Source organism: Diplotaxodon limnothrissa, linkage group LG14 (assembly GCF_057381915.1).
Source record: "Diplotaxodon limnothrissa isolate DT_005_m linkage group LG14, D_limnothrissa_male_GT1.1, whole genome shotgun sequence".
NCBI lineage: Eukaryota > Metazoa > Chordata > Actinopteri > Cichliformes > Cichlidae > Diplotaxodon > Diplotaxodon limnothrissa.
In genome coordinates this window covers 22,186,768-22,214,205 of record NC_140609.1, presented here as the reverse complement: position 1 = coordinate 22,214,205, position 27,438 = coordinate 22,186,768, and the positions used below count along the sequence as shown (strand labels likewise).

At 44.2% G+C, this 27,438-nt stretch overlaps 1 protein-coding gene across 2 annotated transcripts; it reads right to left on the bottom strand.

Annotated features, from left to right (window-relative positions):
• Positions 1-1,033: 1,033 nt before the first annotated feature.
• mettl16 (methyltransferase 16, N6-methyladenosine) lies at positions 1,034-26,677 on the bottom strand. 2 transcript variants are annotated; one of them, XM_085370802.1, is made up of 10 exons: positions 26,585-26,677; positions 26,230-26,366; positions 15,497-15,684; positions 14,317-14,457; positions 13,033-13,148; positions 12,690-12,832; positions 9,045-9,114; positions 7,480-7,569; positions 1,828-2,001; positions 1,034-1,733 (listed from the first exon to the last, which is right to left on the bottom strand). In XM_085370802.1, exons 2-10 carry the CDS (start codon positions 26,355-26,357, stop codon positions 1,113-1,115), a joined length of 1,671 nt encoding a protein of 556 aa, XP_085226928.1. In that variant the 5' UTR covers positions 26,358-26,366; positions 26,585-26,677; the 3' UTR covers positions 1,034-1,112. The 2 variants fall into 2 exon arrangements, with proteins under 2 accessions (XP_085226928.1, XP_085226927.1); XM_085370801.1 differs by lacking the exon at positions 26,585-26,677 and having other exon boundaries at positions 26,230-26,565.
• Positions 26,678-27,438: the final 761 nt, after the last annotated feature.

The following is a 27,438-nucleotide window of genomic DNA, read 5'->3' as shown; positions in this document are numbered from 1 at the left end:
ACTGGAAGTTTTTTAAGCATATTAAAAATCTTTAAAGATGTTGTATCAGCGGACCAAAAACAAAAGAACAAAAATGCCAGCTTCTAATGTTGTTGCCCTTTATTCAGCAGATATCACATGACTCATGCGTCGCCGGAGTCAAAGTCCGGCCGTGACCGCAGGACACGTCGTACGAGCAGGAACCGCGTTTCTGCTTATGACAACAGAAAATGTGCACATACGTACACGTGGCCCTGCATATTTTGGGAATGTTTTCCTGTTATTCACTCGATGCTGTTGAGGAAGTCAGCCGGGTACAGCAGAGTAATAATACCAAAGGCTCTCCAGGAAAGACCGAGGGGCTCCAGGAACTTCCTGAATTACACGGTCTGTGGGTCTATTTAAAACAGTTGTGCCAGACTGGAGCGACAGTGAGTCTAAAATACAATCTCTAACAAAGGAACAATTAAAGATCAACGAGTACAACGGATCATAACACACAGGACAAGCTGACGCTGCCCTCTTGTGGATATTTACAGGTACTACATAATTAAAGACAATTCAGTAAAAATGGGAAAGGGAAAGAAATCTGTATAAAAATGTAAATTTATTCCAAATATTTTTGCAATTTATAACACACAATATGCAGTGTTGGGTGATTCCATGAGTATATCAGCTATTGGCAAGGCCAAATGAATCATTGGTTGGAGTGTTCGGAGTAATTTCCCTGAAGATTCCAGCTCAATACAATTAACTTGTAAAGCTCAATTGGTGACTAGCGCTACAAGGTGGTGTCTCCTTACTTTTGTTGCGATAGAGATTCTTGTTATGTATGATGGTTTGTTTGTTGTACGGTTGACATGAAGTATAGTATATTAATAAGTATTTTAATTAAAACAGGTGATTTGGATTTTTTTTTTTTTTTTTTACAAGCTTGTGTTTTTTCAGCGGGGGGAAAGGAGACTTTTGCCTCTAGAATACAAAATCTTAAAAGTGAATTAAAAGAAACAGCCAATACAGAATTGCCTTTCAGAAGCTATACAAAATAAACTTCCCAACACACAGCCTAACATTAATCATGTCTAAAAAATAAAGCTTTTAATTTTTGAGAAGAAAAGATCTCGACTTGCTGATCAGGACTTTGCGACAGTCTTTAAAAGTGTGTTCTTCAGGTAAGTGCACAGCTGGTTCATCAGGTCTCTGTTCAGACCCTCCACCCAGTGCATCTCGATCACTACGTCACTCTGCTCCTGGATCACGTTCAGCAGACACTTAAACAAGAAGTGTTTGACAGTGCTGGGGCTCACGGGTTGTTTCGAGGGCGGCTCGCTCGCTGCAGCAGGTGTTTCCTTCAGGTCTGCTTCCTGCCCCGTTCCTGTGCAGGTAGAGGACTCCATGTCCACATCCTCGCCTGTTACTTTTTCTGGGGCCTCTTTTTGTTCCCCAGTCATGCTCTCTGTGACTTCTTTACCCGGCTTGTCTGCAGGCGTGCTTTTGCTCTCAGCGTTCTCGTTCTGGCTGCTGCTGTTTTCTGCGGTGGTCAGTTGGTTTTGGGAGGTCAGGCATGTTTCTGGAGCACCTGCGGTCACGGTGGTTTGTGAAGTGGTTCCGGCACAGTGTGGCGCCCTGGGGAGCTCTCGCAGCTGACGTGTCTGTTCACGTCTCTTCTGACGCCCGTGGATCCAGGTGTTCTCCACAGCTGTCAGAAAGAGGCTCTGCTCCTCCTTTTTGCAAGGCACACGTTTGTGCAGCACCTGCAGAGCCGCACACGTGAGACAGTTGGCCAGTGCAGTCAAAACTTCAGTGAAATCTATTATACATAAAACAATGTTCAGTAGTGAAGCTCACCCGCAGCTCACTGAGCGTCTTCTCGACCAGAACGGTGAGGCTGTCCACAGGGCTGCGGCACGTGCAGCCTAAAGCCGAGGCCTTGGCTTGGAGCTCCTTCAGTCCCGCCTCCGGCATTGTGAACGACAGCGGCTTCCGGGCCTTCTCCAGTTTACACTTCTTACTGGGAGGGGACTGAGATCATACAAAGCCAGTCAGACACCGTTAGACAGCAAGCTGTACTGGATATTACTGAGGACAGGGGAACCAGATTTGAGGATACTCAAATCCACACAGTAATAAGTAGGGATGGGTACCGGTATCCGGTGCCATTATGGCATCGGTTCTGACATAAACGGTAGTAACCAGACCGAAAAGCAGCGCACATTTCGGTGCTTTATTTCGGTGCTTTTTTTTTTTCCTGAGATGTCATACACTTTGGATTCTAGCCAATCATTTTACCTTTCCAAGGACAGTAGGCGGGCCCACTACGTACGTTCTTTTAGAGCAGAGCTACAGATTAAAAACGCCCAAGGCAAAGCGGTCAAAAGTCTGGCTGTACTTCACAGCAAAAGATGCAAACTCAGCAGCCTGCAACAAGTGCTTTAAGCTGATACTGTGCAAATGAGGTAACACCTCGAATCTGATGAAACGCCTGGCAATGCATAGCGTTTTTTATTTAAAAGCCGAGAAATGCACCGTATTTGATAGCTTGCTGCGAGACCTCACACCATGCACATCTACTGCGGGTGTGGTGCCTGTTATCGGACGCGGAGTTAGCAACATCCCCCAAGAACCCGAAGAGTAGAGTCCTGGCCCCTAGCCCTGCCAGTGTAGCAGAAATGATGACGGATGATGATGCAGCAGCAGCCGTTCTTCTCTGCGTGAGTAGCTTAATGTTGTTCGTGTGTAATTTACGTTGAGTAGGCTAACCACGTTATTAAATTAATGCATGTAAGGTGAACTAGCAAACACCGTTGTAGTTACATGCAGCTGTCTTCTTGTTTGATGGCAGATACTCCCTTCACCCTGGCCAGAAAGCCTAAAACGACCGAAGAAAAAGTGGACAAAATTCATAGGGAAGTGACAAAATTTATAGTCAAAGATCTCCATCCATTTTCAACGGTGGAGTCACCATAAAAAAAAAAGACTGCTAAAAATAAAAACATAAGAGGTTTTTGGACAAAGTTTGTGTTCTCCATTCTTTAAGCACCGGCACCGTTTCAAAAGTATCGGATGAAACCTAAACGATACCCATCCCTAGTAATAAGAGACAATGAACTGTATGAGTTCAGAGCACAGCTGCCAGCAGGGGGCAGTGTTTACACAGTGTGAGCTGTTTCAAATCCTTTTGGCAAACTCAGACATCTGTAAAGTCTTCAATCAAGAACGCACTAATAGTAACGCACTTCTTTCTGCAACTACAGGAAAATGTCATTTCATGAATATGCAGACAATAACTGTGTTATAACAGCACTGAGGGGGACATGCAAGGAAATATCATGCAGCAGTCTACATCAGGTGTGGAGGAACTCCAGGCCTCGAGGGCCAGTGTCCTCTAGGTTTTAGATGTGTCCTTTATCCAACACAATTGATTTAAATGGCTAAATGACTTCCTCAACATGTTTTGAAGTTCTCCAGAGGCCTGGTAATGAACTAAACATTTGATTCAGGGTGTTGACCCAGGGTGATATCTGAAACCTGCAGGACACCGGCCCTTGAGGTCTGGAGTCACCCACCCCTGGTCTGCATATTGTAGACCAAACTGGATGTCAAAGTTAAGTAGCTCCGTATCACAGTGCGACTTGTAGTCGGCATTAAATTTTAAAAGGATCAACATCTGTGCTGCATTCAGACAGTTGACCTTTAAGGAGGAGGAAAACTGACATTTTACTGGATTGAGTCTTTTTCCTTTGGCCTTCAGAGTAGCTGCACTGTCCTGCTACCAACACTAAAATCTGCTGAACACTTCCTCACATTTTGTACTCTCTCGTCCTTACTCTTTAACCTCTCAGATACAGTTTTTGCTCATTTTAGGCCTAAAACGATCTCGCGGAGAGGGTTGGAGCATTCCCCAGCAGTCGCCCATTAAAAATACTACATAAAATGAATGGCATGAGTAAAATGATGCAGTTATATCTCTGCATCAAAAACAAATCTAAAGAGAAAAAAAATAAATGCAGAGTGCCACAAGAGGGCGCTCAAATCATGCAAGCTGCACCTGAGCCTGCAATAAATCAAACGGAAATTTTTAATTCCCTTTAATGTCAGGCTATAATGGCGATGTAGATCATCACCCAACTGTGTAGGAGTACTGAGGCTCTGCAGCAGTCATACTGCAGCCGACCTGTGATCGCTACACTCACTGCAGGCTGGCTTAAAGCGGGGAGACAGCGGGGGTCTGCGGCAGTAGTGAGGCAGCAGACAGCATGGCCGACTGACCTACAAACAGCTGAGGGAAGGAGCAGAGGGTGACCTTCACTCTGCTGCACTCGCCTGCTGTCAAGTTTCAGTTACTCTCAGAGTCACTGAAGATTTTTATTGTTGCCTGTGAGTGATGTTTCATCATTTACAGTTCCTCAGTGATAATCGCCGAATTTGCTGCACATTCAAGAAGAAGAGCAGAGTTGGTGCTCACTCCCTGTCTCAATCATCTATTGATTTTTAGTTAAAATGACGGTGCTTTTAGATGCATATTTAGAGGAGATGGACACGTGTAATTAATGGGTTGACAATGAGCGCTGCCTTGTCTGGCTGCTGCTTTTATTTCTTATTGTTTGCCTCAGACGTCTCTCCCTCTTTTCTGCACGCTCTGCAGCTCATTGTGCAAGGAAATCAATAAAATCCATCAAGCCAAACCTGTCTGTTCATAACCGAGCATCCTTGACACAGAATCTCGCACACACACGCGCACACACAAACAGACTTACAAATGAAAGAACACAAAACCCACATTTAGAGTTTACATACACACCTCTCAACTGAATCCCATCCTCCTCTGACTCCTCTGCTCTTTCACTCCATTATTAATCCCACTTACCCACTACAACCTCACTGCATGCCCTCTCTCTCTCTCACACACACACGATTTTTAAAATTAGAGTTAAAACCAACAAGAGCTGTTCTCTCCACATATAATGATGTTCAATCATCAATCTTCACCTCCTGAGTCCATGAACACACACACACACACACACACACACACACACACACACACACACACACACACACACACACACACACACACACACACACACCATAGAGAAACAAACTGCTGCCAGTCTCACCTGCAGGCAAACTGTAAATCATACTCTGATCACCCCCCCCTCCTCCCAACCCCCCGATTTCCGTCAGGTCCCCAAACCCCAGCTTGGATTCTGGACTTTCCTGATCCCTCCTCCTCCTGCTGCTACAGGCTTGTATGAGCAACAGTGGGCCTCAGGGCTTAGATAAAGCCTGGCAGTCGTCTCTGTCTACAGGTCCTTTTATTCTGTCGGCCTGTGCTGGATGTGCTTCCTCCTCTTTTGTCTGCATTCAAAAGGTCTTTCTATCTAATGTAGTTTCCTTTCAATTCACTACAACCCCTGCATTTTGTCCTCTCTCTGTAATAAGATTGAATCTAAAAATAACAACAGCTCGTATTATTTCATATGTTGAAAACGGTGTGGATTTGTGTGTACTGGTTGGAAAAAACAAACGAGGGAAGGGTTGTCTATGCGGTCTTTGGTTGTATCGGACTACAGGAGGAAGACAAAACTCAGTGAAAAGCTAAAAAGACTGGGATCAAGCTGACGCTCCAATCAAACAGCCACGGCTAGTTTCCAGAGTCAAAAGGATAAATTAGAAAATAACTAAACTGTTTAAAGGGGACTCATTACACTTGATTCCAACTCCATAGTACTCTAATCTAGTAGAGTAGCTTTGCATTATTCACAGATGAAAATAATCCTTTATACTGAGCCTCGGTTCAGCCTTTCAGTTCCATCCTTGGTCTGTTTCTAGTTTTCTCCTGACTGGCTGAACCTCACAAATAGTAGGTCTGAAAAGGGAAGTGGAGCTGCTTTGCTAAAAAGTCAGTGCTATGTTTCTGAGTTGACCATATTAATGATATCTGCAGTCAGTGGCATCACACAGAGAGAGTGTCACTGATGGTGGGGGAGACGGGTGTAGCCATGAAGCTGCAAGGAGTAGAGATAGTAAAAGTAGATGAGTTTGAATACCTGGGATCAACTATTCAGAGCAACAGAGGTGAAGAAGAGTGGGGAGGGTGGAGACAAGTGTCGGAGGTAATTTGTGACAGGAGTAAAAGGGAAGGGTTACAGGATGGCAGTGAGACCTGCTGAGATGTGTGCACAAAAAGACAGGAGGCTGAGCTGAAGACTGACCAGAATGGACAGGAATAGTAATGAATACATCAGAGGGACAGCTTAGGTGGAGCAGTGTGGAGACAAAGTTAGACAAGCATGGTTGAGAGGGTTCGGAGATGTGCAGAGGAGGAATAGTGGATATACTGGACAAAGGATGATGAAAATGGAGGAGGTAAAGACGAAGACCTCAGAGAAGATTCATGGATGTCGGGATTAAGGACATGCACAGGGTTGGTGTGACAGGAGGATGTTAGACAGAGGGTGAGATGGAAGATGATCACAGTGCAGAAGAGGAAGAAGCTCTCACTGACATCATACAGATCCAAGTGTTTAAAAAACATAAACACGTCTCCTATCTTGTTTTTTAGACTGAAGCTATTTCCAAATGAGGGAACCAAATGAAAATGACATGCAAAAACAACAAATAAATAAAATTGACCAAAAATCTATTTCTTCCTGGATTAGAATCCTTAGGAATCCTGAGGTTTCCACTACTTCAATAACTGTACTGCAAACATTTCTGGTTACACCAGACATGAATTAAGTCACCACGGGTAATAATGAGGTTAAGTAGGTCACAGATCATATATGTCACATATGTTTTAGTCTACATTTAACATTAATGCGCTCTCCCATGCTTATATACATAAACCAGATGACCATAGAAAGGTTCATGCAGGCAGAATTGGGCGTTTGACCGTGAACTTCTGCTACGTAACCCCACATGTGCTCGAGGGGCTCTGCCTGTTGATGATTTGGAGCAGTGTGAACGTGGAGGATGGTAGCTGGAGAAAAATTAGGCCAATCATTCTGCTCAACTGCTTTTCTGCTGAAAAACAGAAACAGTCCACCAAACAGCCCTCTGCTTCACCTGCATTTATGTGTTTGATTGACTTCATCAGCACTGCAGCATCATTTCCAGATCTCTCTCTGCAATGCTTTCATGTCTGTTTAACTCCAAATCTCACCCTCTAATCCAGACACGCCTGCGGTACAGTGTGCGCGCACAATTCTGCCCTGGCGACTGTTGCCTGGCTACAGCATGTTAGAAATCACATAAACATCTCCCCAGAGGACGGAGTAAGTACACATAATGGAACGAGGCTGCAGGGAAAGAGGATCCAGTCTGGAGAGGGACAGAGGTGGTGCATTATTGAGGAGAGGGTTTGGAAACATCCAGCAGCAGAGCAAAATGTGCTCCTCAGAGCTGAGCAGGTAACCTGCTTTTATATGTAATCCTGATCCTGGTAATCCTCTGTTACTGACATTTAACAACAACAACAACAATAAATCTGTACAAACTCACCGGAACAACCACGTCGTCATAGAAACTCCAAGCCAGTGCCCACCGCATGGTCCGCCCCTGGCAAAACTCAGTGTGGGTCACTTTAGGCACCTGAGCAAAAACAGAGAGGAGTCTGGAGTTAACAAGTGCACAGCATGAAAACACTGCAGTACTCTGGCGACCAGGCTGTACCTGAGATCATCAAAACGATAAATTCATAAAGAAAATACACCACAGAAACTGATCACATGTAAAATATTTGTTGGAAAGAGAAAAAGTCCAAGTCACGCAAAATACATCTCTACAAACAAAATTTATGATAGTTAATTTAAACTAAAAATTGAAACTAGATGTGAAAAAAAGAAACATTTTAAAATAAAAATGTTTGTGTACCATCGCTGAATTACACTGAATCGCAGGGAGGAGTAAAATGATTTTAAATGGAATAAAGAGTGCAGGTGTGAAAACACTCTTAGGTGAAAATCTGATGATCATTTATGGCTAAATACAGAAAAATCCAAATATTTTCCTGCAACAGAGGCTTGTCATTTTATATCTACACGTATCCGTCTCACTATCAGTATTCAGTTATTTTATCCAAATAAAATCCTTCCCATAGCACCGATTCAATATTTTGTTTAAAACAAAACCCATCATTATAAAAACATTTGGAGTTTCTGTGCTGATTGGCAGCTGTGACTGATTGGTGTGTGCGGTATCTGCGATCAAAACTAACAATTTAGGAATTTAGTCTTTCTAGAAAGCAGTGACTGAATCTGACAGTGTGATGTTTTGCCAGTGTGACCTTTGGCTTCACGTCTCTGACAGTATGTGAGAACATAAGGAGGATGTGGGAATCCACTGTGTTGCTGTCGGGGTTTTCTCAGAAAATAAGAGGAAGTCACTTATCTTATATGTCAGAGGTCAGACAGCTCTGAGGGTGAGATGAGTTTTTATGAGTCACATTTGCTAAATTAAAAACACAACGAAAACTGAGGACACGCTGGAGAATGACTCAAGTAATTGGTGATGAAAGCATTAGCATATTAACAAGCGCAGGTTTCTTTTTACACACGCTTCAGAATGAAGCCTTCTTCCTGGATGTTAGCCAACGCTGCACTCACTCTGATGAGCAGCGACACCCTGGAGGAGGGTTGAGGGGTGGCAGGTGCGGGGCGGGGGCCGGGCGGTCTGTGAGATTGGCGCGGTACTGCAGGCCCGCAGCAGTCAGGAGTCATGTGCTGGGCTATTAGTCAGGCTAATGACGCTAATGCATGTTAGCTACTGAGAGGCGTGTGATTCAGTCATGCACAGCAAACAGAAATCAGCTCATTCATGGCTCGTTTGTGAGCGTGCTCAGCTGGTGCTGGTGATTGCCTCCTTTAAACATCAATACATAGGAGAAAGGTAGCTTGGGCGACGGGGGTGTGGCAAAGATTGTTTTAACAAGCCCTGCAAGAAGCATCGTGTCTCTGCATGAACAAACTGAGATCAAAGCTGTGCCTGCTTTGTAACTCTCACTGATTACCGTGTTTGCGCATGTATTCGTAAATTTCTCTTTGTTCTGGGTCTCGCTGGCTACTCACCCCTTGCTTCCTCAGCTCCTCTTTCAAAGGTGCCAGGCTGCACTTCTTTCCCAACATGCAGCTGTACCACCTGCAGAAAAGAGAATCCATATTAACCAAACTGTGTCTGTTGGAGGTGTTAGTGGCCAACAGCCGGGCGTGAACCCTCGAGCACAGATCAAATGAGGAGAGGGGGAGTGCTCAGGGGAGCGACACAAAGTAAAATACGAGAGGCAGAAAAACATCCTGCAGCAGAGGAAAAACTGCTTTGAAGTCATCCCGTGGTGGACGCCTGATCAATAATCACTGCTGTGTGATAAAGACGTGAGGTTGGACTTGATCAATGAGCAGCAACATCCAGCTGGGGCAGGCGGAGGAAAGAAACACATCGGGGAGTCAGCCTGGAAGGACGGCTGGTCAATTTGACAGAGGTAGTCAAAACATGTGTGTGATGTTTTTATTAGGGTTAGGGTCATCATCAGGGTTTCATTTTATCGCCTCAGCTCTTAAAAACTAGAGCAGACTATTGTTCCAAACCAGCAAACTGCCAAAACTTCAGCTTTTATAGAGGCGCTCAGATTTGTGGATGATTACTTTACCAACTGCAGTTGATAATCTGTACCTGGCTGCTACTTAACCTCTTAATTCCTATGGAAGCAGTAAGGAGGTGCCAAGTTATTCACAGGACTGTAAAAACTTCCTACATTTCAACCTGATTCACACCTCACTAGAAATTCAACTTGACGTAGTAATCGACGCAACCCATACAGGTTTTATTACTGGCAATGCTGTCACCCAGTTACGTAGGCTAAATCGTGGGCTCTACAGATTTGTATAAATCAGACATAAGAAATGTTGGAGAAGTCAATCATTTTCTATCTGTAACAGAGCTCGAAAAATTCACCCACTCCTTCATGGACTGCTGCAATGTTCACTGCTTGGTAGGGCTGCACGATTTTGCATAAAATGAGAATCACGATTTTTTTGGCTTAGAATTGAGATCACGATTCTCTCACGATTTTCTTTTCCAGTATAAATATTTATTGCACTTATTAACTGCACATCAACTTCGTAACAGTTGAGACTGAACATAAAAACAAATAAACATAAAAACAACAAATGTCTCACGTTTTGTTGTTGCCGCAAAATGTTGTACTGCTTGAAATTCCGTCTCCACCGTTGCTCGACGCTGCGTGTATAGAGCAGGTAGTGCAACAATAGAAAAATAGTTGCGGGACGGCACTGTGTAGCGTTTGTCTAGGGTGTTGATCATTTTCCTAAATCCCTCGTTTTGCACAGTGTTGATGGGAGCCATATCTTTGTCAGGTGATAAGTGATAGCCTCCGTAATTTCTTTGTGCCTGCGGGAGTTCGACGTGTATAGGGAAGCGCTGTATAAGGTTCCCGTTATTGATGTTTGGGTGGTTGACCCGGGACGGATTTTCTCCTGTCACTTTCTTGTCATCCCTGACGTGCTCTCCGCTGTTTTTTCCCTGCTAATTTTAGCATCACACGGCACAGCTTCTGTATCACGTGGTATAAGGCTCCGCCCTTGTCATTTGTTGAGCAGGAAGAGTGAGCGCTTGTTTTCATGCAGAGTACGTCCCGGATCAAAATGCGGTACAATCGTCGTCTTTTTTTTTTCTTTTTTTTTTTTTAAATCGTTGTCATTTGGAAATGAAATCGCACATGAGTATGAATCGAGATCGCGATTTTCTAACGATTAATCGTGCAGCCCTACTGCTTGGGTCCCAGCCAAAAGTCCATCTCCTTAAAAAAAAAAGCCAGCTCATTAAAAAAAAGTCCCAGGATTTGAATAAAAAGGCCAGTACACTGGCTACCTGTCAGATGTAACATTCAATTCATTTGAAAGTTTTATTAATGACTTTTACAGCCTTACATGGCTCCTATCTACATTACAAACACTAGGACAAACCCTCCCGACAAGCGTTTTTTGCCATGCCTGTGGTGCTATTTTGTTTCCCTCCTGTATTTATTACATGCATTCATCTTATTTGAGAAACCTGTTCAATTTGAAAGCAAAACCTAAAACTGCGAACCTTGGGTTTGACATTTACTTGGAATAGCGTAATGTGGTAGTCACACACAAAAAAATAGAAATTCTGGACACCGTTAAGTTGCGTACGTAGGTTTTGTGACTGGCTCCCCCATTAAGGAGGAGTTCATACAGACATACATAAATACTCTATGATCATTATAGTGAGATACTAGCAATTTGTGAACCATTCAACCATCTCAACATCTTTTAGTCTTACTTTCCTTATTATTATAATAATTATTATTTCATTATAATATAGAAAGCTTTTAATAGACATGTACATAGATGCAGTTTCCTAAAGCTCTGACTTCAACTGTGTCAAACCTGCCTCCTGACTGTAGTTGGCTAAAAAGCTCCTGTAACACCCAAATAAAATTTAATCTGACACATTATTTAACTTGTGACTGACAATCAGTAAGGACACTGACATGTAATCATGTTAAAGAGGCATGAGGACAGCCAGGGCTGAAGGGGTATTGAGGAGCAGCCCGTCAGCCTCAGGTGACACGATGAAATATTTAACAGCTCTAATATTCACAGATGTTCGCCAATTTTGAGCACAGTGGGGAGCAACGCCCAGGAGAGATCCCCGAATGCACCACCAGCAGCCTCTTCGAGAAGAGCGCAGCTGCATCAGCCTCCACTTTCAGTCTTTTCTCTTCTGAAGCACTCGCACGTGATTACAGTCTTATTACCAGAGACGGTAATTTTCATATCAATGGCGTGATGAATTAGGAGCATTACCTCAAATCTAACCGCACTTTTGGATATTTGGCTGAAAGTTAAACTCGCCTTATCTGACAGTAATTACCCTCTGGTGAAAAGAAAGGAAAGAGGAGCAGAGCGGGGCAATGGGGGCGTCTCGAAGGACCAATCGGAAAAGGCTGGCAGTGTTTCCATGGACACCTGGAGGCTCTCGTGTCCCAGCGTGGTTTTGGGAGTGACAGTCGGCTCCGGTTGGTTTGGCCGGAGCCTCAAACCTGCGAAATGAAACCCGGCTCGCTCTGACTTTTAGTGTAACACTGCCACACAAGAGCAACTAGGTGTTAACTTCAGTCCCACTCAAGAGTGCTCATCTTTCCACTCTGCAAACACACACACACACACAGTGCTCCGTGTAGCAGGTGTGACACGTCTAATCAGTTTTAATAGCACCACTCTGCAGCTCCCTCTGCCCGGGTCTCGCTCGGCTGCCTCGGTGACAGCCCCGTAACGAGGGAGGGTAAAGCGAGGGCCGCCTGAGACACCCCCACCCATCTATCCGACCCCTCCACCCTCACCCTCCCAAACACAGCTGTTCCCTGTGGGCTCCCGGATACAGCACAGAGTCAACGTGTGCCAAAATCATTAAAGCAACTGTGGGTGACAGCTCCATCAATGTGCAGCAGCCCATCTGCCCATTTCACCTCTCCGAGTCTCCCCTTCACTGCAGCCATTTAAAGCTCTCCAAGCCTCTCCAGAGCAACTACAAGTGCAGCACTCATCTACATCCACCCGCCAATTTAAATATGTGGCTGTGTTGTAATGACGTTTGTGTTTTTACACACACAAATACGTGTGCAACCTTTAAAAAGAAAAGAAACGAAGAAAACAGTCCTCTTTCCTCACCTAAGGCGCTTCTTGAGCTGCAGGCTGTCATGAATGATCCTCTTGACAAACTCCAGTTCTCCGCCCTCTGCCATGATCTCCGTCACCCCGCCCGTGTTCACTGAACTGGGAGGAGGTCGGCGTGAGTTTCTGGAGTTTACCCCCTGGAGAGGGCAGCAAGACAGACAGAGATTACAATAAAATCCTATTAGAGCCCTGTTACTAAAACGTAAACACACTGTGTTTGGTGCTGGAGCCTCTCCGGTCAGTATACGAGTGCATTTACTGTCAATGAGTCAGAAACTTCAAGGTCAAAGCAGACAACGCTCCAGAATTTAAACTACTTTTAAACGTGAACTTTTACCTTTGCTTCCAGCTGGTTGGCGAAAAATGGAGGGTTGCACATGCAGAAGTCGTACACCATTTCTGTCTCTTCTTTCAAGGCATCCATCAGTAAAGTCTTCTGAGGAACTTTGACGACTGAGGAAGGTAAAATAAATAAATAAACACTAATGTGAGACAAGTGTGTAAAAGCTGAATAAAATGTATGACTGTCAATACAAAATGGGACCCGAGTCACTGTGTGCTGCACTCCTGTCAGCCACAGATTTGCTGAGCAGAGACAAGTTTAGTCTCAGCTCAGGCTAAATACGACACTCTTCCAGCGAGACGTCCCTGTTTTGTCCGGCTAAGTGTCACAAAAAGACATCCTATTTACTACAACAGGAAACAAAGCATTTTCGAGGCAGGATATCGAGATTTTGGCAGGACTTGCTGAAATATTTACAGCAACAATCAGTGATCAAATTGCACAAAGCAGCCACAGCATTAAAAATAGGACTGGTGAAAATATCTGTTTCCTGCTGGAACACTTTGGGGTGCACGGTCTGCAACCTAAACATTGCTGCAAACCACGTATCCCTTTCATGGCAGTGGCCTCTCCGAGCAGGACATCAGCACACTGCAAAAATTGCTCAGGAACAGCACAAGCAATACAACAAACCTGCTCTCCAAACTCCAGAGGACCCGGTGGAACATCTGTGGGATCTGCCAGAACAAGCCTGCACCATGCAACCTACAGCTTCTTAATTTTTGGCTGGTCAGAGCCGCTATAGCGGCATCATCTACAATCATAAACAATGACCACTAGACGCACAGGAAGCCCCCGAAAAACTACCCACTGGCCCTGCAAACCTCATCATCTAACAAACCAATCTGTCTCCAGGCTGTATCAGACCCACAGGTAGAAGGTGAAATCCAAGATGTTCCGAATTACACATCATTCAAGTCAGACTGGACCTTTGATGATATCTGATGTTTAAACCTTTTCATCACTATCACATGAATTATGACCAGAAAAGTGGGATCAACCTTCATTCAACTGAACATTTGTGCAAAATGGTTTTGTTTTTATTTCCAAAGTCACGCTGACCTGACGTGACCAGTAGCTTGTGGTGGCTAATGGTAGCTGACTTCTTCCTGCTGTCATATTAATCCACTTCTTAGTAATCACAGTATCCTGGAATTCATCCTCAGTGCTGCAGCTCACACATAAAACATCATCTCTGAGACAGTGTATGAGAGTTCCAGCGTAGTAGTATAATATCTAAAGATGAAGTCACCTTCACATTGAGTAGATCAAACGCACCTTTGACCAGGTCGGACAGGTTGTTCTGCTCCACGTTTTTGGTAGCATAGTCAAAGCAGATGTCGTCCACCTCTGTGGCGAGGAAGTACCAGCCGTTCATTGTGGCTCCCAGTAAGGGGTAGATACAGGACGCCCCAGTGCCTGATGAAAAACACACACACACACACACACACACACACACACACACACACACACACACACACACACACACACACACACACACACACACACACACACACACACACACACACACGTTACTGGCAGCCTGACAGTGATGTATGTGTTCACAATGATGACTGATCATAGCTGTCACTGAACAATATGAAAATGTGCCGCAGTGTTTTTGTTGTCTTGAAGGAAGGAGGTCCCAAAGTGTGACATGATGCGTTTAAAGAATTATCTTAGACTTGGTGGACATAATGGTCAATAAATGTCAAATCCAGCAGCTATTATTAAATTATTCCCATCTAACAAGAACCAAAGCCACATAATTCAGTTGAGATGGCCTCGGTTAGAAAAGGAAACACCCAGTGGTGATCCATCAGCAGCAGACAGCTTCAGTGGGCTCACATAAAGGTTCGGGGTCACCAATCAGTGACCTGAGGAACTACAGAGGAGAAGCACACCTGCAGGAAAACACATTTAAAGTCAGACCTTGTTTTCTCTGAGCGACAGAATGAAAAACAAGTAATGACGTGTGACTGGGGATCAGGCTGGCGAGTGCTGGGAAAACTGGGAATGACTGGGCTCATTTGCTGGAAGTGCCAACTGACATTTCAGGTGCTGTGCCGAGCGGCGAGCCACATCAAGAAAAAAATCAGAGCAGCGGCATTAACATTTAAATCCCCCCCGTCTGTGGTTATTAATGTTTAAAGATGTGCTGCTGGGGTTTGCTGCAGCATTTAAAGGAGAAGCACGTTCATTTTACACAGATGTACAGGTACTGGTGAGAACTGAAACACATATGCATTAGAGTGAAGTCTGACACACTGGGTCAGTGCAGATGACCTTATATTTTGAGTCTGACAGTGAGTGATGGAAGTGCAAATGACCATGTTTGAACTAAGTTAAGTAAGTGACTAAGTAAGCCTGATTTCTCGTCTTATAAACCAATCAAAGCAGCTTAACTAGACTATCACATCACACGTGCGCTGAAGGTGACTGAAACTGGTGGCCGTACCGATGTCAATGCCCCTGCGCGGCTGCTTCTGGCCGTCAATGAGGTCCTCCACCCAGTGGATGTAGTTGAGGCGCAGGGGGACGGTGGGTATGAGTCGCTCCAGAGGGATCTCGATGGCCAAACCAAAGTCCTCCTTTAACAGGGTGCAGGTCAGCGCTCGCACCGCCTCCGGCTCTTTGAAATTCACTCTGAAGAAAATCAGAAATGCGACTAAATGAGTAAAACGTTTCAAACTCAGAGCAGCTGTGGGAATCGGACTTTATCTGACATACGTCATCTGTTGCTAGGTGGTGAAATATGCATCCCTCTACATCGAGAACTCACAAAACGAGCAAGAGACAGACGTTTTAGACACCAGTTAAGTCATGAGTGTGAATAACTGCGAGTCCTGCTGATCACAGTGAGGGTGAAGTCTGATGCGTGGAAGTGTGGCTTTGAACGCGGGTGTGCAGTTCATCAGAAAACTCCTTATTTCAACAAAAATTTTAAAAAGTTCCAACTAGGTCTGAGGGATATATCGTAGTAAGGTTTAAAGGCTTCTTTCTACAGTAGCAGGCGCTGAAAAAAACTCTTCTTTCTCTCCACCTGAGCTCACGGTTTACAGAGTCGTGGATTAAAGAAAACATCAAAGTAAAACATTTGCATTGAGGATTTTTTTCCTTTTATAGTTGAGTTATTTGATGAATGGTTTTCGTCCTAACGTTACATCCTATCTGCAAAAGCTGTTTCTATTCACCTTCTGTTTGCTAGAAGTACCCAACTAGAAAAAAGCCAAAATGACTTGTTTCAATCAGAGAGGGAATGAGAAGAGCCGTACTGATGCTCCGTATCAGATGAAAGATTATTCTAAACTGTGAATCATGCATGGCTGGTGGAAATTAGCTTAACAGGTCCACCTTTCTGCTCTTCACCTTCATTTAATCCTGAATAAAAGTGGTTAACTGCTCCTCACCGCCCTCTCCTCAGCATTTGGTGAGTACAGCACTTCCAGTGAGTACCAGTGGGAATGGTGACCGAAAATAAAGCCAAGCTTGAAAGAAACTACAATTTTCCTTTAAGGATAATTTCAATTTAGCTTCTTGCTGATCCTCTCATTTCACCGCGTGGCCCATCTGACAGCAATTTACCAAACTGCTCTTAATACAGCACTTCATTAACCTTCAGCTGCTCCGGCCTCCTGCAGCTCCCTGCACTGAACCGCATTACTTCACGTTATACACACGCTCGCGCACGAGAAACAAAAGGGAGATAAGCAGCCCATCAACTCACAATCCCCTGCTGATGACAATGAGTTTCACATTTTCAACACAACTCAGACCTCCCACTTTTTATTCCCAGTTCTCGGTCCCAGTCGTTCGGCTCGCCCGTCTTCTCCTTCTCGCCGTGTTTAATGATTTCAGCTGTCACACAAGCAGGCAGACAAAACGAGTGGGCGAGATAGGTGTAATTAAAGCTTTGCAGAGTTCTTTCGCACCTCGGCAGATGCAATTAGACGCACCTCGCAGTGTCGGTGTGAGCATATTCCAGCAGAAGAAACGCGCCGAGTGATGGTGGAAACGGCTCTGCGGCTTCAAAAGCAGGCAGCCGCTGATTGTGTTTTCATTGTCGCCGTTTTCAGGATTCAATTACACATAAACGGCTGAAATGTTTTGCATTTCAGTTTTGACGTCCTCACATTAAATAAAGAGTCCATCCCAGCCTGGGCTTTTCAGAGGTCAGAGGTCAGGGGGATGACCAGAAAACCTCCGCGTTTAAGTGTGGGTGAAAATCCTGCAAGGTCCTGTGAGTTCTCCGAATGTGCACCGTTTAGTCATCACTAAAGGATTCATTTTAGACTTAAAATACCAGGAGTATGACAGATTTGACAAACCATCATCTTCAGAAAGAGGTACACAGCAGACCTGGACCAAGTCGGGATGTATGCATAAAAATAGGTTCTGCGACTCTGACTTGGACCAAGTGTGGGAGGTCCAGTAGCTCCAACACTGAAGTGCACCACGACAAAACTACATGCTCTGGCTGTGTGCAACTCTTTTATTCCAACTAACTGAACTGACCAACAGAGATGAGAGCAACATAATGTGGCAGTATGGAAGTCTTTTTGACTCCACTGTGTGTGGATGACAAAATAATAACACCATCTATGTTCACTGTGAACCTTCACTTCACATTTCTGTCACTGGCTACATAATCTCCTTTGAAAATGGCAGGAAGTGAAGAAGAGTTCTGTTTTCCAGTAGGTAGTATTAACTGGACTTATGCCTCTTTTCCACTACTACCATCTCGGCTCAACTTCAAAGACAGAATCAAGCTGAGTGGTGTGGGTACCAGTGGAAAAGAAGCAACAGGAGAGCAAGAGCCAATGAGGCAAGAGTCCCAACTTTTGAACTTTATCGTATATTTACTGCTGGTTTAGTGACTGTTATACACAGTGTATATTATTGTACAACTTGTACAGCACTTTGGTCAACTGTGGTCATTTATAGAACCTTTGACTCGACACCATCAAATGTGGCAAAATAGGAACGTGACAAGTCAAAAAAAGAGCGAACCTTGGACAGGCCTTTATTCGATGTGCAGTTCTCCAGGAGTGCGGTCAAATAGGTTAATTTTACTCAGGAAGGCTCCTAACTGAGGGAAGTGACCGAACTATAAGAGCCTTAATAAAAAGCTCTTCACGGGGGCTAAACACTAAGGAAAAGTCCTTCAGTTCATCCTTTATTAGCTCCATTAGCAGAGAACACACAAAACCATCAAAGAGGTGAAGATGCATTTATCATTTCATGGTTTTTAATTTTCACTAACAACTTGTTAACCCACAGCTGAACTATGAACATCACACTGCTCTACTAAAATCAGCTTCCTTTAGGTGCTTCTTTTCCTCCTCGTTTCCTGTCGTTTCTTTGCTGTCAGGGGTCTAATAAAAACAGAAAATGCCACTAAAATATTTCTAAATGCATCTTATTTCACTTCTCACAGAACTCTGCATCTTCATTCAGGTGGCAGCAAAGACAAAAGACCCCTGATGAGGCGCAACGCACCCACACGGCCCCACATCAATCTTAGTCAGTGTCTCTACACCTAATGAACACACAAGGTTAATGGTCCAGTTGTGAACAGCTGTTGACCTCTCACAGAAAGCCAACACCTGCTTCTTCTGAGCTGCAACACAACTGCAGATGACCAACCAGTGAAGAACTCTGCACTTTAAAAACAGCCCCGGCTAATGAGGGTGAAGTGATAAATCAGCATAACGCTCGCACGTTCCCAAAATGAAAGCCGGCTTCTCTCATCTGTCCAGCGCACAGAGATTCTGCCCCCTGTTCATTTCTCCTCTGAGGCATCATTAGATAAGGATCAATATTCAGAGAGGGAGCCAGCCCTCTATTTTTAGCTCTTTATATGTGTGTGTGCAATGCAGACCGATCACTCCCATCAGCAGCACTGCAAATGCCACATCTCCATGGCAACCCCACCTACTGAACAGATGAGGAGAGCACGCAAATCCGGCCACGCTGGAGCAATGGCTGATGCCAGAAGCAGCGTGAGCGTGCCCGCGATTTACAGGTTCACCGTTGCGTGCCTACGCCGTTAACGTGGTCGACGGGATGCGACGTGGGACAAATCTGAGCTTAGAAGTTGTGACGAGAAGAGTAGACGACATATAAAAACAGCACCGGGAGGACCGATGAGGAGTCTAGTCGTGTTTTGGTTGCATTTGACTTAACCGAGGCGGAGAGGAGGTGGAGAAAGAAAGACAATTTAAGTGCTGAAGGGCAGTAAAGTTCTTGGCTCAGGTCAAAATGTGGAGGTGAGAAGGCGTTTAGTGCTGAGACAGACAGCAAGCTCCATGATCAGCAATAAAGCACACACACACACAAACACACACACACAGACACACACACGACCTTCACGGTGCTTCAATCTGAGTGCACTGGGACATATTTTGTGCTGAATTGCAGCAACTTCTCTCACGTCATGAGTTTTAGGGGGGTTTTTTTTTGAGTCCTCACAAGAGCAGCAATAAAAGAGTCACAAGAAGCTCACCGTGAATTTAAAGATAACCTGCTTATGAATTTCTCTGAGCGCGTTTTGTTTCATTTTGCAATTCTGCAGATAGTCTGATATGAAACAATGCATGTAACACTTATGTTTAGCAGAGAACATCTAGGGAAAGGTGAGTGGAAGGAAGGAGGGAAGGAAGCCTAACACGCCATTGTTAGAGTTATATACAATTCTGTAGAGACTGTATATGAAAGATGGATGTACTCCATAAGCCCCCAACCACTGGTTTGAGGACTCAAGTTCAGCACTTAGGCTGGAGCATGAAGTGACCACATTTGGACGACAGAGTGAAGCGCTAACATGGCCATCATGCTCGCCGTTTCCTAACGGAAAAAAAAAAAGACGCCGTACTGTGCTTTGGTGTCGTTATAACCTGACCCCTGAAGATGTGCTGTGGTATCCAGCACCAAGATGTCAGCAACAGATCCTTTAAGTTCTCTAAGTTCCACGGTGGGGCTTCCATGGATCATATTTGCTAGTCCAGCGCATCCTACAGATGCTTAACTGGATCTGGAATTTGGAGGCCAAGTAAACACCTCCCCTTTTTGTTTTAGTGGCAGAATGCATTAGCCTGTTGAAAGAGGCCACAGCTATCAGAGAGTACCGTTTCCATGAAAAGGTGTACATGGTCTGCAATAATGCTTAGATAGGTGGTGCATGTCAACATAACATCCACATGGATGGCAGGACCAAATGTTTCCCAGCAGAGCATTGCCCAAATGATCACCCTGCCTCTGCCGGCTCGCCTGCTTTCCATAGTGCATCCTGATACTAGGTGTTCTCTGCAGCCATGCAGCCCCATATGCAACGAACTGTGAGTCTCTGTGTTCTGACACCTTTCTATCAGGACAAGCATCAACTTTTTTGGCAATTTGAGCTACAGCAGCTCGTCTGTTGGATCGGACTTTGCTCCCCATTTGCATCGCTGAGCCTTGGCCACTCATGGCACTATCACTGGTTCACCATTGTTCCTTCCTTGAGCCACTTTTTAAATAGGTACTGCAGACCGGGAATACTCGACAACAGCTGCAGCTTGGGCTCTGACATGTCCCCAAGCCACAATTTGGCTCTTGTCAAACATGCTCAAATCTTTACGCTTGTCCATTTTTCCTACTTCTAACATCCTCTTTGAGGATGAAATGTTGATGTGCTCCCTAATAAATCGATCATTTCTTACCGAAAAGTGGTTCGTTTCCCTGATCAGACACTAAAATGAGCGGTACAGGTGCAAGATCCATGTAAGGTTACATTTATCAATTTGCAGTGATCAGAGCTGTTAATTATTGGTTCATTTCCAACCCCCATTTCAGGAATCTGTTAAATAATACATCTTTGAACAAAACTGGTGTGAAAATTGAACATTTTTTAAATTAAATCTCACCCGAGCTGCTGAATTTTTAATAACCATTCATGCCTCCTAATCCCACCCTTCTATCTGCCTGATCAGAGCCCCCCCTTCTCCTATCAAAATCTGGAAAAAGGCCCGAAACATTTAAAATATTTTGGGGTTTATCTTCTCCTCGCTTCACTTCCAGTCAATTCCACCAAATTCGTGCTGCCTCTGGTCTGAGCTCTCTTCTCTGCCCGCTGCTATCAGTCCGCTCCACTGACGATCCCTTAATGAGGGGAGGCATATCTCCCCGGAGGATTGAGTGAGTGTCTCCCCAAGATTACTCTCATCCCCCAACTCGGTGCTTAAATACTTAAAAACCCAGAAGATGAATTCATTGAAAAGTACAAAACCGCACTAATCCCTCCGCTGATGGAGCGACAGGCTGACGGGGAGGAAGAACCAAATTCCTGCAGACGGCTAACCAGAAATCCAGAATCTCTCCAGTCGTCACATGTTTCAAGCTGCCTTAAAAACTTGTCAGTGACTCCTACAGAAATTTTAGGTGTCGGGCAGAAAAGAAACAAAATATCAGATTTTTATTTCATTAAAAATAAATAAATAAATAAATAAATACATCACAGGACATCCTTAAGCCTCAACAACATGGCCATGAGGTAAGCCTAAATGACTAAGACACTGTTCACGCGCATCTGTTCACAAAGAAACCCCATCTTCAGCCGTCTCCCATCCACTGCAAGGACTCACCCGACAGTGGGGCACGTGAAACCACCAAGGTCTCACGCATCTGCTCGGCTTTAACCAAAGGCTCGGTTCACCTCCAACGGGCTCTGTCCAGCCAGCAGTGCAAACGCCCTTGAAGTTAAACATTTACTTCTGTATGAAACTTGTGGAAAATATTATTTTAGCCATAATCCTGCAGGCCTAGTTATAACTCCATAATTCTTCTGCTTATATCCCATTAACTGCAATGCCTCATGAACATCAGTGTGCCACAGACGCCCCCTCATTGCAGCTCGTCAGTTTCATGACCAAATACTCTCTTCAGTCCAAATTAACCAATGGCACACGCCAACATGCTAATCTAATGATGCGTGTCCACACGACGCATCATTTCGACACACTCCATTCGCTGTTTAATAGCACATCTCGTCAAATTTAGACCTTCCTTTCAGTCTGCTTGTGTTTATACCCAACTACTGTATCTAATTATGAATAATTAGATGGCTCTCTCCTTCCAGCCCATCCCTGATTAAGGTTCTGTTGGAGGTTTCTTCCTGTTAAAAGGGAGTTTTTTCTGTGCCACTGTCACCAACAGCTCACTCGTCCGTTCATGAACTATTGGAGGGTTTTCGTGCTAATCTTTACCCTATAACACAAAGCACCTTGAGGCAACTGTTCTTAATCAGTTAAACAGTGTGACTTTCACATATTCTATATTAATATCTGATATTCATGACACCTGAAGTGAAAAACTTCAAGCCTTTCCTTGTTTTCATCAAGATGGTTACTGCTTACAGCTCATAAAAATCAGAAATCCAGCACTGCAAACAATTAGATCATTAATTTAGACTTTGATAAAAAAAAATTATTATATAACACAGTTTAAACAGATCTTCTAGCTCTGTGCGCACAACTGCAATCACGAGTAAGACTGCTGACTTGACGATTATCGACACCCTCCACGAGACGGGTGAACCACAGCAGGTCATCACTGAGAAGGCTGGCTGTTCAATGAGTGACGTATCCAAGCATATTGATGTTGACTGGAGAAGAAAACTGAGGTACGATCCGTTGATTCAAGAATATTACGACACTAAACACAATCACCAAGTAGCCACTGATTTTTTTTATAGACCGACTTGTATGATTAAGCCACTAGTTTGCGGTGATTAAGTGGCATCTTATTTTATCAAGCCAAGTGTGTTTAGTGTCAGTTGAGACGATTTAATGCAAGTTTTCTCTCCTCATATTATCTCAGGATGGTGGTGCTTGAGATGAGCCCTCTTTTTCAAAGGCGAGCGGAGGGCCGCCTGTTTTTTAAATTCAAGCGACCAGTTCTTCGTGTGTGTGTGTCCGCTCACATCGGGTCTTGTCACAAAAATCTCACACGTAAGCAGGAGAAGCTGTCGCATCCCCTGATTGTCCAGATATGATTTTCATGCCGAGCGTCAAGCTCGAACACCGCCGCCTCATTGTTTGTCATCTGTCCGTCTGTCAGGGAACCGCAGACTGATAATTAACACCTGTCACACGCGGACATCGAGTCGGGTTTTACAGTGTGCCCACGCACACTCGGTCCGCTACAGACGGCCCACGCCAACATGTTCGCAGCCACAGACAGATGTTCGGACTCACTGCAGTGACACTGCGTCCGCATTCATCTGTGCTACCTGTTTAATGTAAACAAAGGAGAAGTCCAACAATGACTGGCAGCTCTTACACTCGCCGTCACTCAAACGTTAGTCTTGTTTTATTTGATATCTCAACTAAAAAAACAAAACCTATGGTAACATAATTATCTGCTCTAAAGTTTAGTAATCAGCCTCTTAAAAGGGGGAGTAAATTCACTCTTCTCAAAATGAAATTCTTCCAATTAGTGGAGAAACAGGCCGCAAGGCTTTGTAAAAATCCTGTCAAGCAGACACACCTATGGTTTCAATGTGAAAATCCTATATCGCTGCATTCAGAAGATTGATAATGTGCAAGAGTTATCAGTTTTAGTTAACAGCCGTGCTCGTTGTAGTGAAACAATGTGACAGTTGGTGTTAAAACGGTGGCACACAAATAAAATCCCCTCCAACTTATCAACCCAAAAATCTAATAACATTTCCCACAAGTCTACATTTTCACTCCACACGTGCTCTCATAATTAAAAATAAAAGCAGAAGCCCAGACATTTACCTTGATCTGTTTTGCATTCATATTTATTAAATATCAAAGGTAGCAATTCGCTGGAATTGAGTGCATCACAGCGAGCACTGAAGGGCAAACGCTGGATGGAAACCACAGAACGAAGCGCGCGCACAGCAGAAACGAGACAGGAAAATCAGAGATGGAGAGCTGCAATCATGAGCTCATACTGTTTGACGTCAACACCACCAATCCCACCAGACGTACCCTTCCTTTGTTCTCCAGCCTGCACTTTTTCTAAATTTCTCAGCAGCTCGATCTCACTGAGCAACACACAGACACACACACACACAAAATCTGTGCCCAGTTGGAGGAAAACACAGGAAGCTTGCCGGCCTTCTTTGATTGGCACACTAACCTATTTCGAGTTAAATTGTGGGTCTGGTTGAAACCACTCGTACATGCACAGAGGACAGAGTGAAGAGGAAGAAAATTTTTGACGTTGGGCCCATTAATTCGTCCAGGTTTCCTCCTGCTGCTGCCAGAAGCTGAAAGAGCGTTAACCAGCAGAGCGAGTCAGCTGGGTCATGAGAGGAGCTGAATGTGTTCCTCAGGGCTTCAATTAGTGCAAACTAGGTAGGTACCGTACAGCTGTGGTCAGAGGTTCACATTCACTCATCAGCTTGAATGCCGTGGTAACTTGGGGGTTTCAATGATTTCTTTGAATTGAAGCACGTGTCTTTAAAGATTTTACAAAACAAGAGTTTGGTGTACAAGTTTGGATTTATTTGATTTTGTCTAATCCATGCAGGGTTGAAAGGATTCATACAGGCTCAAATATATTCATACATTCCTGTTAATATTTAGTTTAATGTCCCTGACCAAGTTGCACCTTAGCCAGACCCTTTTGGTAGCCATCAACAAGCTGTTGGCGTAATTCTGGCTGGATATTTGACCACGCTTCTTGGTAAAAGAAGTTCATTTAAAATATGCTGGTTTCCCGATTTTTAAGAGTAATCCACAAATGTTCAAAAGGGTTGATGTCGGGACGTTGGGAAGGCCATTAAAGAAGCTTAATGTTAGCCTGCTTTATCCATCCCAAAATCAATTTGGGATCATTGTCCTGTTGGATCACTGAGCTGTGTCCAAGTTAAGGAGACTTGAGGTTTTCCTCCTCCTTCATTATTCCACTTTGTTTACTATATCAGCACCACCACCAGCAAATCAGCCCGGGAGCATGATGCTACCATCACCGTGCTTCACAGTGCGTACAGGGTTCTCTGATTTACTTCTTTTTTTGTTTATTTATTCACATTTTTTCCTTTTTTAATTGGCTAGTGGAGCAGTGAAGAGGGACAGGAAACAGAGAGGGGAAAGACAAACAGCAAACATGTTGCAAACAGCTCAATCTTTGTCTCGTTTAAAGACCATAAAACTTTTGGCTTGTCCGTGTGCAAGGCTGTAAATTTCATTCAAGCTTGAAGATGTCAATTTCGAGCAGAGACTTCTTTCTTGGTCAGCACCCTCTGACTGTGGACAGCGATGCTGATGTTCCTGCATTTTCCAGTTTATTGCAGTTTGAGCCTTAATGGTTCCTGGGTTGTTCCTGTTCGAACTGATGATCTCGCAGTTGTTTAGAAATGCCTCCAAGAGACATTCCCAGGTTGTTTTTTTAAAAAATATAATTCTTATTAAATAATATATTTGGTAGAATACAGAAGTCACTGTTATAAAACTCGGGGTTTTCCTGCATACGGGTACAGCAGCAGCGGTTTGTCTGTCAGAGGGATCGATTCCCAGCTCCTCTGGTTCAGCAAGATGCATCCATCAGAGTGAATATTAGATAAAGCACCTGAGCACAGATAAAACTGGTGCATGAATGTGTGTGTGAGACTGGGTGAATGACACTTGGCAGTATATAAGTACCAGCCCATATAAAAATCTTCGGTGCCAGCTTAAGCGAAAATCACCAGGACCAGAAATATTTATAGCCCTATGTGGGGTTTAATTTACTCAACATGAAATCTTTTTTTGTTGTTGTTAACAAAGCAGCCAACAATCTTGTTTTGTAAGGTGTTAACTGCACTCGGACCAGTTGGCTTGTTGTAAATCAGGAAATCTCTGAAATAAGGAGGAAAAATGCAAGGAGAGGAGAAATCTCGGGCCACAGACCCAGAGGATGTCTGGGTACGCTGGGAGGGGAGGAAAGGAGAAAGAAAAGGAGAAAGGAAGGCAGCAAGGAGACAACTCACTCTTCAGAGATCAGCCTCAAGATGCAAAGATGCATCACACTGTTTGTTTTCATTTTCCAGTGAGGTGCACAATCTGGAAGTACTGCGTGTAAATGTGTGCAATTATGAAAGAAACTAGAGTGGAGATTATTAGTGCCACGGATCTCTCTCACACACACACACACACACACACACACACACACACAGAGCGGAGGACAGTCTCAGGTACTTACATAGGTTTTCCCGTGAGGCTTGTGTGCACGTGCTGCTGGAAGTCTGGATATTTGGATGCCAGATAAGCGAAGTCAGGTGGTTTGTCCTTGTAACGGTTCCGAGGATGCATGGACTTATTCAGAGCCATTATTGAGCCCTGATGGTGGACATGAGGTGACATCAACAGTGCTGAACTTTCACTTTTGGATCACTGACATCGGCAGTGTAAACAGCAACACTAAGGCTGCACGAGCGCACACACAGACACGGACACGGACTCACAGCAGTAAAAGTTGATGTTAGACAGAAAAACAAATGTCTGACATTTTTAAAGGAGCACAGACAGACGGGGTTAGCGGAGCTGCCCCTGCTTACCGTCACAGAGCTCAGCCTGTAGCTGCTAATATTTCCTGACCTTCGCTTACTTTTTAAAGCGGAGAAAAACACTACACAGATCACGTTGCACAAACGTTTTCCCACTTTCTGCAGCTCACTTCCTGTACGCCCACGTCACATATCCACGTCGCTGCGCGTTGACGTCACCGAAACTGTGTTTAGCTTCGAGCCTCTACCGGTAAAAGTTTTTTTTGTCTGTTTGTGGGGGTTTTTTTAGGGAATAATTTTTTATGTCAGTTTTATAAAATCACTTAAGTTTTGTATCGATACATTTAAATTCGATTAAAAACAAATATAAAAAAATAATTAAAATAATCGTGTTTAGCGTTTTCATTATGTTCAGTCCTGAGCCCTGGTCTGTTTTACGTTTCCCGTGTACCGTTTTCCCCGGTTGCTCCTTACCGTCGTGCACATTTGGTTCATATTGATATGACAGCATCACACACTTGCTGCAGATTTCTTGGTTGCACGTCCCAAAGGTGCTCTGTTGGATTGGCATGCAGATGCCTTAGTATAGAGAACGAGTCGCGGATGATTTGAACTTTGTAACATGGCACACACTGTGGGTACACATGGTCAGCAACAATACTCACACAGGCTGCCGTGTTTAAACAATGCTCACCTGGTAGTAAGGTCCAACGTGTACCAAGAAAACATCCCTCACGCCGTTACAACACTACCAACCTGAACTACAAAGCAGGATTGCTCTATTTGAATCCACGGAGGATCAGACCTGTTCCCGTCTGAACTCACCTTCTGACCAGACAATGTTTTCCAGTCTTCTGTTGTCCAATTTTGATAAGACTGCAAATTGTAACCTCAATTTCCTGTTT

Excerpts from the sequence above, each read along its gene's own strand:
- mettl16 (XM_085370801.1), bottom strand. The coding sequence starts at position 26,390 with ATGTCACCTCATGTCCACCATCAGGGCTCAATAATGGCTCTGAATAAG. Across the intron at positions 2,002-7,479 it reads ATGACGACGTGGTTGTTCCG|TCCCCTCCCAGTAAGAAGTG; the intron begins GTGAGTTTGTAC and ends GTATGATCTCAG. Across the intron at positions 1,734-1,827 it reads AGACGCTCAGTGAGCTGCGG|GTGCTGCACAAACGTGTGCC; the intron begins GTGAGCTTCACT and ends GCGGCTCTGCAG.